The sequence below is a fragment of the Oryzias melastigma genome, linkage group LG16 (genome assembly GCF_002922805.2).
Source record: "Oryzias melastigma strain HK-1 linkage group LG16, ASM292280v2, whole genome shotgun sequence".
In the NCBI taxonomy this organism is placed as follows: Eukaryota; Metazoa; Chordata; class Actinopteri; order Beloniformes; family Adrianichthyidae; genus Oryzias; species Oryzias melastigma.
The window spans coordinates 3,048,453-3,060,846 of NC_050527.1; the positions used below are offsets into that span (position 1 = coordinate 3,048,453).

General features: G+C 39.1%; 1 protein-coding gene across 1 annotated transcript; it reads right to left on the bottom strand.

Moving 5' to 3' along the window:
• Positions 1–538: 538 nt before the first annotated feature.
• LOC112143112 lies at positions 539–1,714 on the bottom strand. The gene is made up of 3 exons (XM_024266856.2): positions 1,578–1,714; positions 1,439–1,497; positions 539–1,353 (listed from the first exon to the last, which is right to left on the bottom strand). The coding sequence occupies exons 1-3, from the start codon at positions 1,604–1,606 to the stop codon at positions 659–661; spliced, it is 783 nt and encodes a 260-aa protein (XP_024122624.1). The 5' UTR covers positions 1,607–1,714; the 3' UTR covers positions 539–658.
• Positions 1,715–12,394: the final 10,680 nt, after the last annotated feature.

Consider the following 12,394-nt stretch of genomic DNA (forward strand, 5'->3'; position numbering starts at 1 on the left):
GACAGAATTTGTTAAATTTTAAGTGTTCAGATCCAAATTGACCCATTTTAGAGTGGAAAAATTGGTCAATTTTGACCCAAACACAATATAAAGGTCAAGTAAAATTAATTTTACAAAGCTCAAAACTTTAGTAATACATCAAATCCAGAGGGTATCACAAGGACGGTGTCAGTAAAATTTTTTAGGGAAAAAATAAAAACTACATATAGTCCAAATAAAACTGACCCTTTTTTGGAGTCTGAAGAATGCATTTAGCCAAAATGTGGGTTCCTCAGTTAAAAAGCAAACAATTCAAACAATTCCCAATGTATTTTAACACTTTAAAACTGTTTAAATCTCAGGACAGCATGAACCCTGCTTAACTGGATTCTCACTTGTTTTTTGTTGAGTGCTAGTACAAGAGACTGTTTAAGTTTGATAAAGACAGGCCCTCTGCTCAGCAACATTTACAAATCCCCCTCAAATCTGTTAGAACCAGCAGATGGCACTGTAGCAACATCCAAACTGCAAGAAATGTACATGAAAGGACAAAGTAGAACCGAGTTTGAAACAGTCAAGTTTATTTGGACCTTTGAGTTACACTTGAAGAACCAGTAAATTACCTCAACTTTCATAATCCAATAATCAAAGCCTTTTAGGTCATGAGACAAACTGACAACTACATTCTCTTAACATGAGCTTTACCATAGACAAATGGCTGAGAATAGAAGTTTTTAAACACATGCTGAACAGGACCTTTCAGAAACTTCCAAGCAGCTGGAAGATGTCTGATCTTCTTTAAGTTACGGAATCCTCGAGGTTCCACAACATCACTTTCAAAACCAGCGTCAGCGAAATCACTTTGGTCAACTGCGTGTCCTGCACTCCGGGGTTGGCCCAGTCCACCCAGAGACATGTCATATCCAATTGGGCCGATTTCATCAACAGCAAGGGGCTGCTTGCTGTAGACATGCGCTTGCGGCTGGCTGTAACCTCGAGGAGCCCAAAACGTCAGCTCAGGCTGCCCAAAGGATGAGCCTTGTGCTGGTGGGGCAACATGCTTGACCTCCCTAAAATGGGGCCCAGGGTAGTCGGATAGCGTCGCTTCAGGAAAGCTGAGCATGCGGTCTGGGGTGTAGTCACTTGGGACTTGTGGATACATCCCATGGCCCAAATGGAACCCACTGGAGCTTCTGGGGTAAATGTTGTCCATAGAAGACCTTCCTCTTGGCAGACCTTGTTGGTAGAAAGTCCAGTCAGGGTCAGCTGTAGCCACTTCGTAGTTGAAGCTTCTGGGGTAAATCATATGAACTCCAGAAAGATCAGGGGCACCATGGTGTCCAGGATACTCCAAACCCAAAGCAGCTGCACGGGCTGCAACAAAAGAAACAGTTTATCAGTTCTTTTTTTTTTTAAACAAAAAATATATATATATAAAAAAAGTAGACACCACACACACCTGCTGCAGTTTTAGAACAATAAGCACCTCCAGCTGATGCAGAATGGAGCACAGCAATACTGTAGCAAGGAAAAAAAACAAGTTACATCAAATTTCTTTAAATATTTTTGTACATGAATTAACTTTATGGCCATAATACCTGAGCAAGACCACCAGTGCTACACACATGTCTGCAGTTATGCCAACTTCATGACTATAACGTTCCCCAACTCATCTCCTCCTTTTACATTTTTTTTTGCAGCCACCAGCTTGATTTACTAATTAGATACAGCTGGTTGTCATGGAAACCAAGTCCAACCACTGAATCAGTCAGCCACTGGCAAATTGGTTCATTACTAAAAATGAGCTGAATGCAAGCTAACAGCAGCATTTAGCAAAAATAAAATAAAATTATACATATGTGATGCTGTTTTATATTAATCTGGTTTTATCATTTATTAAAAAAATGCATCAAAAGTTTGGAAAGCATTTGAAAGAAAAGTGCTTTGATGTGTAATTTGAATATGATCTGTTTTGCATTTCCATAGCATCCCTTTAGATCAGGTAGCTAATTAAACTTTCCAGTGGACCTAAAAGGGTTTTGACTGCCGTACCATTCTCTAATGATTATCATCACAACTCTTAAATTATCTCATTAAGCTTGACCTCTTTCATTTTAAGGTTCAGGGACCATAGTGGATTTGCTGGAGCATGCATGCAAAAGGTTGGCTCTCTTTTCATAAACATGCATAGGGCTAATTTAATTTTGTGTCGGGCAACTTCTTCTGTTAAAAGAGTGAGGCAAGGGTGTCCAAATCCAGGCCTCGAAGGTTGGTGTCCTACACGTTTTCTAACCAATCTGCCATTCCTTACTGGCTAAACACACCAGATCCAGGTAATCAGCAGCAGATAAGACAGAATTTCTGGAAAACCCAGTAAGAGACAAAGACTCAAGATACGTTGGGTCATTGGGGCATACTATTATAGACTTAGTATATTAAAATGGACTACATTAGATTACGAATCATGGTTCAGTTTTCCTGATCCACACTCCAGACCAGGTGGTGGCGGTAAAGCACCATTCTCTTGATTGACAACCGCCATAAAAACATCTCCAGAAGAAGAACCAGCAGGAGGTGAATTGTGGGATGTTCTCTACGCAGAGACAGATGTTGAAAGGAAATTCAAATTGATTTTATTTATAAAGCACTTTTCATATAAAAATACATCTCAAAGTCCTGTATGTATGGAAAAAAAACGATAAAAACAAAAAACAACCCTCCTGATAAACCAAGAATAAAACCCCAAAGTGAAGATCAACCCCCTATACACATAAAACATATATACTAAAAAATAAGTAAAAATAAAAGAGAGGGAACCCTGAGAAATAAACTGGGAAATTGCAGATATTTTGGGCAGCACCAGCATATGGTTTTGATTTCTTTCTTGAGGAAAACTATTACTAAGGTGTTGACTAACATTCTGACTTATACTCCATACCATAGGTGCCAGTAACGCACCTCAAAACTGTGTGCCATCCACCATGAAACCACACAAAAAGGAGAATTAAAAATCTTTAATGACTGTATAAGCATACATAAATGATTGACTATTGTGGATGTAAAAAGATTACATATATTGTACATATATGCAAGTGTACATGCGTATAAGTGTATATACATATGTACACAAATTGTATAGGTATTTACGTATATATGGATTTTTTTTATATTAATATGCTGTAAAGAGGGTGGGATTAAAGTTTTCTTTTAACTTCTTCCCACCCCTTTTTGAACTCTATATCATGTTTGTACTTGCTCTTTTTTTGGTACTTGTTCTTTTTTTGGTTACTCTTTTGTTGTTTGTTATGACTGTTTTTATTGTTTTAAATAGTGTTCAAAATAAACTGAAACTGAAAACTAGGAGTAGGTCAGCCCTCAAGGCCTGGATTTGGTCCATTGACTGTATATTCACTGGACATCTCAAACCCTCGCCCCTCTTGTTCCAAACAGGAAGTACCCGCTGGTTCCTTGAAGTAACAGACTTCTATTGAGAAATACAGTCATTCTATTTTTCAGAGTAACCATTCTTGCTTGGATACTTTTTTCTTAACCTCTTCTTTCTAATCCTATTTTTAAAATATATGTTTTCTTTATTGCAAATTATTCAAGTTATAAATTGACCAGTCAGATGCCTCAGTAAAAGCATGTTATGTGGTGCCCGCTTGCCCCCACCTTGAACGTTTGATTGACAGATTCTCAATGAGTTGCTTTTAGTGGAAGGAGTGTTGACTTAGAAAAAGCTCCCTTATGGTTGGTGACAGTAGTTCCTCTAAAAACGTGACTCAGACGGACTCGGACGAATCGTGTTTCAAAATGGCGGCAGCCGTATCAGGAAGCCAGGGTGACAATTTTAGCCTGATTTCGCTGGGGCTGGACGTACAGTCTTTTCTATGGGTGATGTCAACACTTTGCTTTGTCCAGTCTATGCCTATGATTTGGACACTCTTGGAGTGGGTGGATCCTCAAAGCTGGGATGTTTGAGGCACGATGTGAACCGCCCCCTACAGGAGGAGTCTGCTCTGCCAGCACCGTCCCCAGTCTAACATCAATAACCAATTTCTCCACTGAGCTAGTGGTGATCATCAAGAATACTTTCATTTTAGATGCACATTACCGTATATCTTCCAGTTGTGTCCTGTCGTCAATAAATTCCAGCTCAAACAGGATGTTCGTCACTTTAGACACGGGGCTCCTTTAAGACACCACCACCCCCCCGATGGGGACAGTGGTGCAGGCGTCAAGTGTATTTCTGTTGTGAACCAGTGTAGCGATGGCCGTGGCTACTAAAGGTAGATATGTAGTATGTGCATCCATCTTTGAAAAGATTTGGATACTGTTTATTTTTGTGGGAGAAACAAAGAAAGTCTATAGGATGACGTCATGAAATGGGCGGCAAAAAGCTCATGAAAAATGACTAATATTTCATAAATAATGTGTTTTTTAATGTTCCGAATGTGATATATGATCATGTGTATGGATATAGTTCACTCTGAAAGCCTTAAGAAAATCATGGTATGGCCCCTTTAATACTTCACCCAAACTATTTCTGTCGTGGAGGACAAGCCAAACAGGAGCTTGTTTCGATTCTAGAATTCAATGTTCTACCCAGAACCCACCATTAAAAGGCTGGAGCTTCGTTTCCAGTGTGGTGTGGCAAGTAATAGAATTCATCTGCAGGTAATGCAAAACCAGAGACACAGACTCTGGCTAACAGATCACGTTCTTTCACTTGAGCCAATAAATGTTAGCAGCCTTAATTCACCAGATTTGGGCTCTTACTGCTGAACTATTGTGGACATCTGTAGAACACACTGAAAACGGCAGACACTTTTAAACAGGGCACAGGTGATACAGTAAAGTGAGAGCGTTTCTTGTCACTTTTGAGGAACACTGAAGCAGGCCTCCGACTGATGTGGATGAGGTTAAATTGCTTGCTGGATGCAGGTGGTTCTTTAAAGAATTAGTGCCCCACCTCTCTACCTCGGGGTGATGGTGAGATCCTTCAATTTGTTGCCATCCCTTCCTCTGGGGCTCATTTGTGATGAGCAGGAAGTCAGTGGAGTCAGACCGTGCTTCCCTCACTCGACTTCAAAATGAACTCAGACACCTCCACATTGTGCTTGGAAGCTTATTTTAACTGAAAGATGTCGTGTTACTTACTGCGATTAAACCTATGATGAAATCACTTACATTTGTTGTTGGAATAATTTTTCCAAACTTGAGCAAATACATATCAGAATCAATTAGGCTTGATATTATATAGTCCTCAGAGGTTTCACTTCAAAGCACACAATCCAATTAGGAGTGTTTACTGTTTAGATTAAAACGCTCAGCCTTTCACACTTAAGCTCAATCCGCATGTCAGTAAACAATGTTGGTACGAGTGTCTTTTGCAGAGATTGTGTGTGGGCGTTTGTGTTCACAAGTAACACGGAGTGGGAACATATGCAGAACATGTCATCTTCAATGTAGTTTGCTGTTGCACTCATTAGCAAGCATAACAGACCCGGCTTTGAAATCTTGAATTTGTTTGTGTTTATTTTTTCCATTTTAGAAAAATAGGAGTGGCCTATGAGTAAGATTCTGTGAGAGGTTTAAACACAGAGAGAGTGTCTGATGAATACCAAGTATGATTCCTATCTACAACTTTGAAACTATAATTAACTCACGTGTGTATGTAGTGTTGGGTTGCATCACCTTTGCAAACCTAAACTGTTCTTTAGTTTCCTTTATAGTGAGGAAAAATGCACCAATCTCATATGAAAGTTGTGTTTATAACATGTTCTTGTAGTATTGTCTTATGATGGAGGACATATTAGGTGATAGCTGGGGTGCATCTGGAGCAGGTTGTTAGTCCGTTGCTGGGCCACACCCAGTGGGAATTTTAACCAATGTTGCATGTTTTTGGACTGTGGGAGGAGACTGGAGTATCTGGAGAAAACCCAAGTATGTATGAGAACATGCAGACTCTGTTCTGTGCACAAACCTTTATTTAAATAGGATTTACAATCAGCTGTGGAATCTAGGAAAAGAGCAACCATCTTCTTTGAAAAGAAAAAAAGGGAAACATAAAAATGATATATCTGCTAAAGTGGCACAGTTTAACTTTGTGCACGTAGAAGGAAGGAGTGACTTTGTTTCTGCATTACCAGATCAAAACCCTTTCATGTCATCTTCTGTTCATCCATCTTTCATTACAGTCTTGACTGCGTCAGGCATGCTGATCCTGCGATTTAAAAAAAAAGAAAAAAAAAACAAACAATCGATTTAGGCTTTTCTGGGGTCTGCCTTTAATGTGTTTTAACTGAGCGTATGTGGACCGTTGCTTACAGTCTGTCCCTCTCTCCAGGCTCTCCAGAATGAGAAAAATATGCAATAACAAAGCGCTGGCAGGTCTGAAATATAATTAACAATGACACGGCTGGGATGACTCTTCTGAATTCCATAGCAATTAGGAAAAGGGAACCGTCAGCAAATATTCCCTGTGATATCCCAAAAGAATACCCAGTGTGGCTGAATCCTGTGTGGGTTCACTTGTTGTTTGGGGACACAATCATCTGTCAGGCTTCATTGTGGTGTTGTGGATTCCACTTCGCGTGGTGCTGTCCCGAACCATCTCCTCGAGCCGTGCTCAGCTTCAGGGACTAATTATGTCTGGATCTACACAGGCTAATAAACTCAAGTAGACTAGTCAAGAGGAAGGAAGAGAAAAGCAGTGATGAATCAGCGGTGCTGTCATCTTCACTTCTGCTACCCAGGAAATGCAAACCATTCCTGTAATGTCTGGCAGGCTATTCTGACGGCGTTATGCAACTACAGACGCGTAAACAGATAAATTCACAAGCAGCTACAAAGTTGGATTTGAATTCTTTCCAAATTTTACATTTTTATAACTTCAGCAAGTTAATTTGTGATTCAATTTGCGTCGGAGACCATTTTTGGTTGTCCAAAAGCTTGACATCGCAGACATCGTGTGTGGGAGGAGCTACCACCAAATGTTTTTAGCCTGATCGCTACATGGAGCTGTGTCAGCGTATATCTCATTAGAGAAGACATGGATGATGTTGAGACTTCAGATTTATTCAATTTGAAAAGTTCCACAAAAGCATCAGTAATCATGTCTTCATGTTTAGGTTCATGAGATCATTCAGAGACTGTATTTCTCTGAATACAGTCACCACACTCACCAAACCCAGTGTGGTGAATTTCACTCCTGCTTCGGGAGCTACGTTTAAACTACATCCGGTTGCTCTGGGGTATTTCCATGTATCTGTGACCCAGTTTGATGACTTGCTGTCCCGCATTAGCCTGAGAGGGGAAAAATAAAATTACTAATACAATTCGAGGACCTTTTTCTACCCCCAGGAAGACTCAGGACACAATGGAGAGACTATGTCTCTCGGGTGACCTGGGAACGCCTCAGGGTCTCCCAGAGCAGCTGGAGGAAGTGGATGGGAAGAGGGAAGTCTGGGCATCTGCTTCTTAGACTGCTGCTGAAGGAGATGGATGGATGAACCTGTCCAGGCTCTGGTAACCCAGTGGCCAAGAAAGCCATACAACGGTTAAGAAAATGGATGGATGGATGGAAGTTCAGAACAAGAACGCTCAGATTGATCCTCCATATTGGATTTGTACTCCACCCATTGATGAAGTGCCAAAACTGATTGGTTGATGCGACCTGTCGACCTCGCTAAAGTCCAGATTTTTGGGCGCCGTCGAAATCGCACCCGACACTCAAATCTCGCTGCACAACCTCAAATCACATCTACATATTCACTTAACAATAAAACTGGATGCATTTGGGGTGAACGTAGCTTTAAATAAAAATAGCACATTAATGGGCATGACTTTTTTAAAGACAGGTGACATACAAACCATCAGCTCTCGAAGGATCGATCAAACAACAGTTAGACATGTTTATTCCACATATTCCACCAAATTTGCAAAGGTAGGATTACAATGACTTCATGTTGAGCTAAGAGAGTGACAACCAAATAAGCTGAAAAACTAGCTTCAATTAAACTCTATTTTCTACAATACGTTCTGGTTGTTGTCTTTCCATTAAAACCAGTTGTTCTGACCTTGTAACATTATCCAGGTGATGTAGCCCACTCTCAGAAGCGCAATGTGAGTCAAATTTTTTGCAGATTTTTTTTTTTATCTTAATGTCCCATTGATAATTAGTTAAGATTAAAAAATACTTGAATAAATAATCTACAAATGTATCCCCGATGCAGTATGGGGGTTTTAAGAAGTATTTTAAGAAATCTTGTTTATGGCTTTATTCAACGTCTTAAAGTTTTTTTCTCAGATTGCAGTACAAGAATTCAAGCAAAAAAATTTACTATTTGCTTTTAAGAACAGTTCAAAAACAGGGGATTACCCCTGGTAAACACACCTATTCCTCTAAATGTCATGTACTTCAAACGTAGATGGGTTAACATTGTATTTCCAGCCACAACATGCCATTTGATACATCTTTGTGGGGGATAGCAGATGGCGACCGCAATTTCTCCTGTGCAAAAATATCAGCAATGAATAGTGTAATATTGGTAATGGTGGTGTCACATTTGAACACTGATTACACCAACTGCCAGCTGAGGGTACAATCATGCTTATGCAAGCAGCCATCTGTGCCAATCTGGGAAATTCTCTGGAATTTCAGGTAAGGCTTAGAGGACAATCCAACACTTGTTTCTGCAGAAGACCGTGAACTCTTGACGTCAGGTGAAGAGGAGCTGGATTTGCTCTCATAAATAAAAAAGTAAAAGTATGTTTTAGCTGGTTGCTACAGTCTGATTATCAGCTGCTTGCTTCAATTTTTAAATCGTGTTGGGTAACACATTTCCATCCAGCTCAATTTGTATCATTTTCATAAATGTAATTAAATATTGAGGTTTGGACATTTATTTTGCACAGAACAGTGAAGAACTGAATGGAAATAAAGGTTGTGGAAAATCCTAAAATGAGCAGATGCACTTAATGCTAGCTACTCTCCTTCAGTTCTACAGCTAAACAAGTATATTTACATGCAAAGTATACTTCAGAAAATAATATGACCCCTTTAAAGGCTGCAAGGATGATGCTTGAGAGAACAAGTAACAGCCAGGTGCTTCAAACCAAATGCACTTGATTATATGTGACCTTTATAAAAATAGGCATCAGTCAGAAGTGTGCAGGTTTAGATGTATTTTAACAGAGTGACACTGAGGAGAGAAAACAGCAATTGTATGAGAGGTGTTACGGTAGTAATTTAAAAATATGTGAAGGTTGTTATTTGATGATAGAAAATGAATTATAAAGGTGAGAGATTTTACATTATTCAAAAAGCAGATGTGGTAGCAACCAGTACAAGGGATATCTCAATCAGGTTCTTTTTTTGATCCGATTCTGAGTCATCTGCCAATCTGTAATAACAAGCATGAAATATATAGCCCTGGTCAAAATAAAGAGAATCAAATATAGATCCAGTCTCTGATTGGGATGCAATGTCCGATTTTGATCAAGTCTGAAATGGAATGAATGGGCCTGATTTCCTAAAACGCGATCGGATCGAGACATCCCTGAATAATATCTTCTTTTTCAGCATTAAGAAAAACACAACTTAATCATGTCAGGCTTTACAGGTTTTAGTCGACACGTTTTCTGTTACGGATTGAGATAGTGGAACCAGAAAAAAAGAAAAATCAAATGAAAAAATAAAATCTAAAAGAAAAATAATAATATAATATGAATAATTTGGAGTAATGCAGCAAAAGTAGAAACATTTAGCCTTTTTGCTGGTTTGCAATTAATGCCAACATAGCTCAGTGGTGGATGAATGATGGTTTGGGCCAGTTGTAGGACAACACAAAAGTATTTCTGTAAAATTTATGACCGTGTTTCTTCATATTTTTCACACTATAAGGCGCACCAGATTTTAATAAATGATTTTTTTTTCTGAAACTTGTTTCACATTTTTTGGGATACCAAACTGTAAGATCCATGAAGCGAGACAAAGAGTCAGAGATAGGTCTATCAGTCAGTCAAATTTCATTAACTACATTCACAGTAACTCTAGAACTTGCTTGTAATATGCTATGTTAGTCATGTTAGAAGCATTGGCCGTAATATCATATTCATTGTACTCATAATAAATTAGTTAAATGGGCTAGAGTCGCTATGCTAGCTTGTTGCAAATGCAAAGTTGGACAGTGTATTAGAAAGGGCTAGAAGCCTGCTCACTGCTGCATTACAATTGCACAAACAAAGCTAGAAAAACAAGAGAACAAGAAAAACGAGGAAGATCTTAGTGCGTTTTCTCAGAATAGTTAATGTTTAGTCTGATCTTGTAGTCTATTCAAAGTCAATGGTAACGTTAGACTTCAGACTATTTCCACATTTTTCGGCAGGACCACCAATCTTTGTTGTTTTTTGGAGGATGTTAAGCTAAACTGAAGCATATTACTAAGTAGAGGAAAATAAAATAACCAGGATTCCCGCAGTAGCGGCGAGGGAAACGGCCGGGTTCATATCCCTCGTCGTGGTGCAGCGTGACCAGCTCTGGCCGCCTCGGCGATCCCTGACCGTATGTGCTTTACAGAGTCCTCCACCCAAACTTCATGGAATGAATTGCTCACTGTGCCCTCGCCTCGTCTACGGGAGGGAGGGGCCACCTGATCCTGGCACAACCGTTGGCTATGGCCAACTGTTTCCAGTGATCTCCAAATGTGTCGTGGTGCCCCTGGTGGGCAGGGGGGTACCCGGGCCACGTACAACGGTTTGCGGCGATGTTGGCTACCTACCCAACAAAGATAGAAGAGTCTAACAGTAAATGTAAATTTTAGCATTTAGCAGAATGAAATACGATCACAACCATACATCAGGCATGCATTGCATTCCCTATAACATATTTATTTCTAGATAAGTTTGAAATGTCATTCGTTTGTTGCACTTTGTACAAAAAACATTAATTTCATGGCCTGGGTCCAATATTTGTGATAATCAGAGTTTATTTTCTTGTTTTAACCCTCGTACTCTCTTTAGGGGTCCAGATGACCCCACTATTACAATGATGTGTGACCCATCCTATGACAAAAGTGGGTAAAGGTGGAGAGGATTTAATGTCTGTCACAGACAAAAGTGAAAATAAAAAATCCTTATAAAAAAAAAAAACAATTGCCCTGTCTTGTGGCGTCGAGATGATCCCACTTTAATATAAACATGCGTAGGATAACACAAGGGTTAAGTCAGACCAAAATTAGGTATTTCATTGGTATCTTACTGTATCTGCTAAGCCATGTCACATTGTTTACTGCCCTTTCCAATGTGGTGTCACTCTCCCTACATTGAACAATGGTAACAGGCTAGTGAAGCGTCTCCAGCTGATATAACTCATTGTCTCTAACAGCCAACCTTGTTTGCAACGCCTTAAGAAACAGACACCGCTACATGCGTTAGCGAATTTACAATACCTGCAACTCTCAACTATATTTGGAAACATAAAAAACGGACTAATATCCTTACTATGTCACTATGATTACGCTAACTTACACTCAACCTCGTTTGCAACACGTAAAAAACAGACTGATACAGCTAAAGCAAACATTACTGTGACTAAGCTAACTCCCAACCTTGTTAGCAACACATAAAAAAGCTCTCAACTCAACGCTACAATGCCAGGTAAGTATATTTACAATACCAAACTATAACTCCCAACTTTATATAAAAATGTAAAAAAGAATGACTGATACAGCTAAAACAAACATTACTGTGACTAAGCTAACTCCCAACCTTGTTAGCAACATGTAAAAAACAGTCATACACCGACCGCTACACCACCATGTTAGCTTATTTACAATACCTGTGACTCCCAAATATAATTGAACTCATACAAAACTGACTGATAGCCTACCACTAAAACCAACATTACTTTAACAATGCTAACTCCCAACCTTGTTAGTAACATGTCAATAAAAAATATATCACTACACGTTAGCTACATTAGAGCATTCACTAATGTAGCTAACAACACCAAAAAAAAAAAAAACATTTTGACAGAATGCTGTGCACCTCTCTAAATCGCTTTGATATCAGTGAACACAACCAGAATTATTTTTATTCTAAAAAGAAAAGAAACAAAGAAAGAACAACTGACAAGTGTAACAAGTAATATGTTAAGAGCTGAAATAGAATCATATAATTTTAGGACAAGGACATCACAGAACAAACTCAATGATTTTTCTATTCTTGCACATTTATACCATCGTATTTTTAAAAAAAAACTCCTATTTTTTCTCATGAGATGCTTGTTGAAAAAGACAGGTGGCTATTATTCTGTGATGTGTGCGACTGCTGCTATGCCTCAATTCTTCCATCATCCCTATTACACTGAAAGCCTGACAAATACTAATTTCACCTGCAAAGAAATCTGAAT

Excerpts from the sequence above, each read along its gene's own strand:
- LOC112143112 (XM_024266856.2), bottom strand. The coding sequence starts at position 1,606 with ATGTGTGTAGCACTGGTGGTCTTGCTCAG. Across the intron at positions 1,498-1,577 it reads GCACTGGTGGTCTTGCTCAG|TATTGCTGTGCTCCATTCTG; the intron begins GTATTATGGCCA and ends TCCTTGCTACAG. Across the intron at positions 1,354-1,438 it reads TTGTTCTAAAACTGCAGCAG|CCCGTGCAGCTGCTTTGGGT; the intron begins GTGTGTGTGGTG and ends CTTTTGTTGCAG.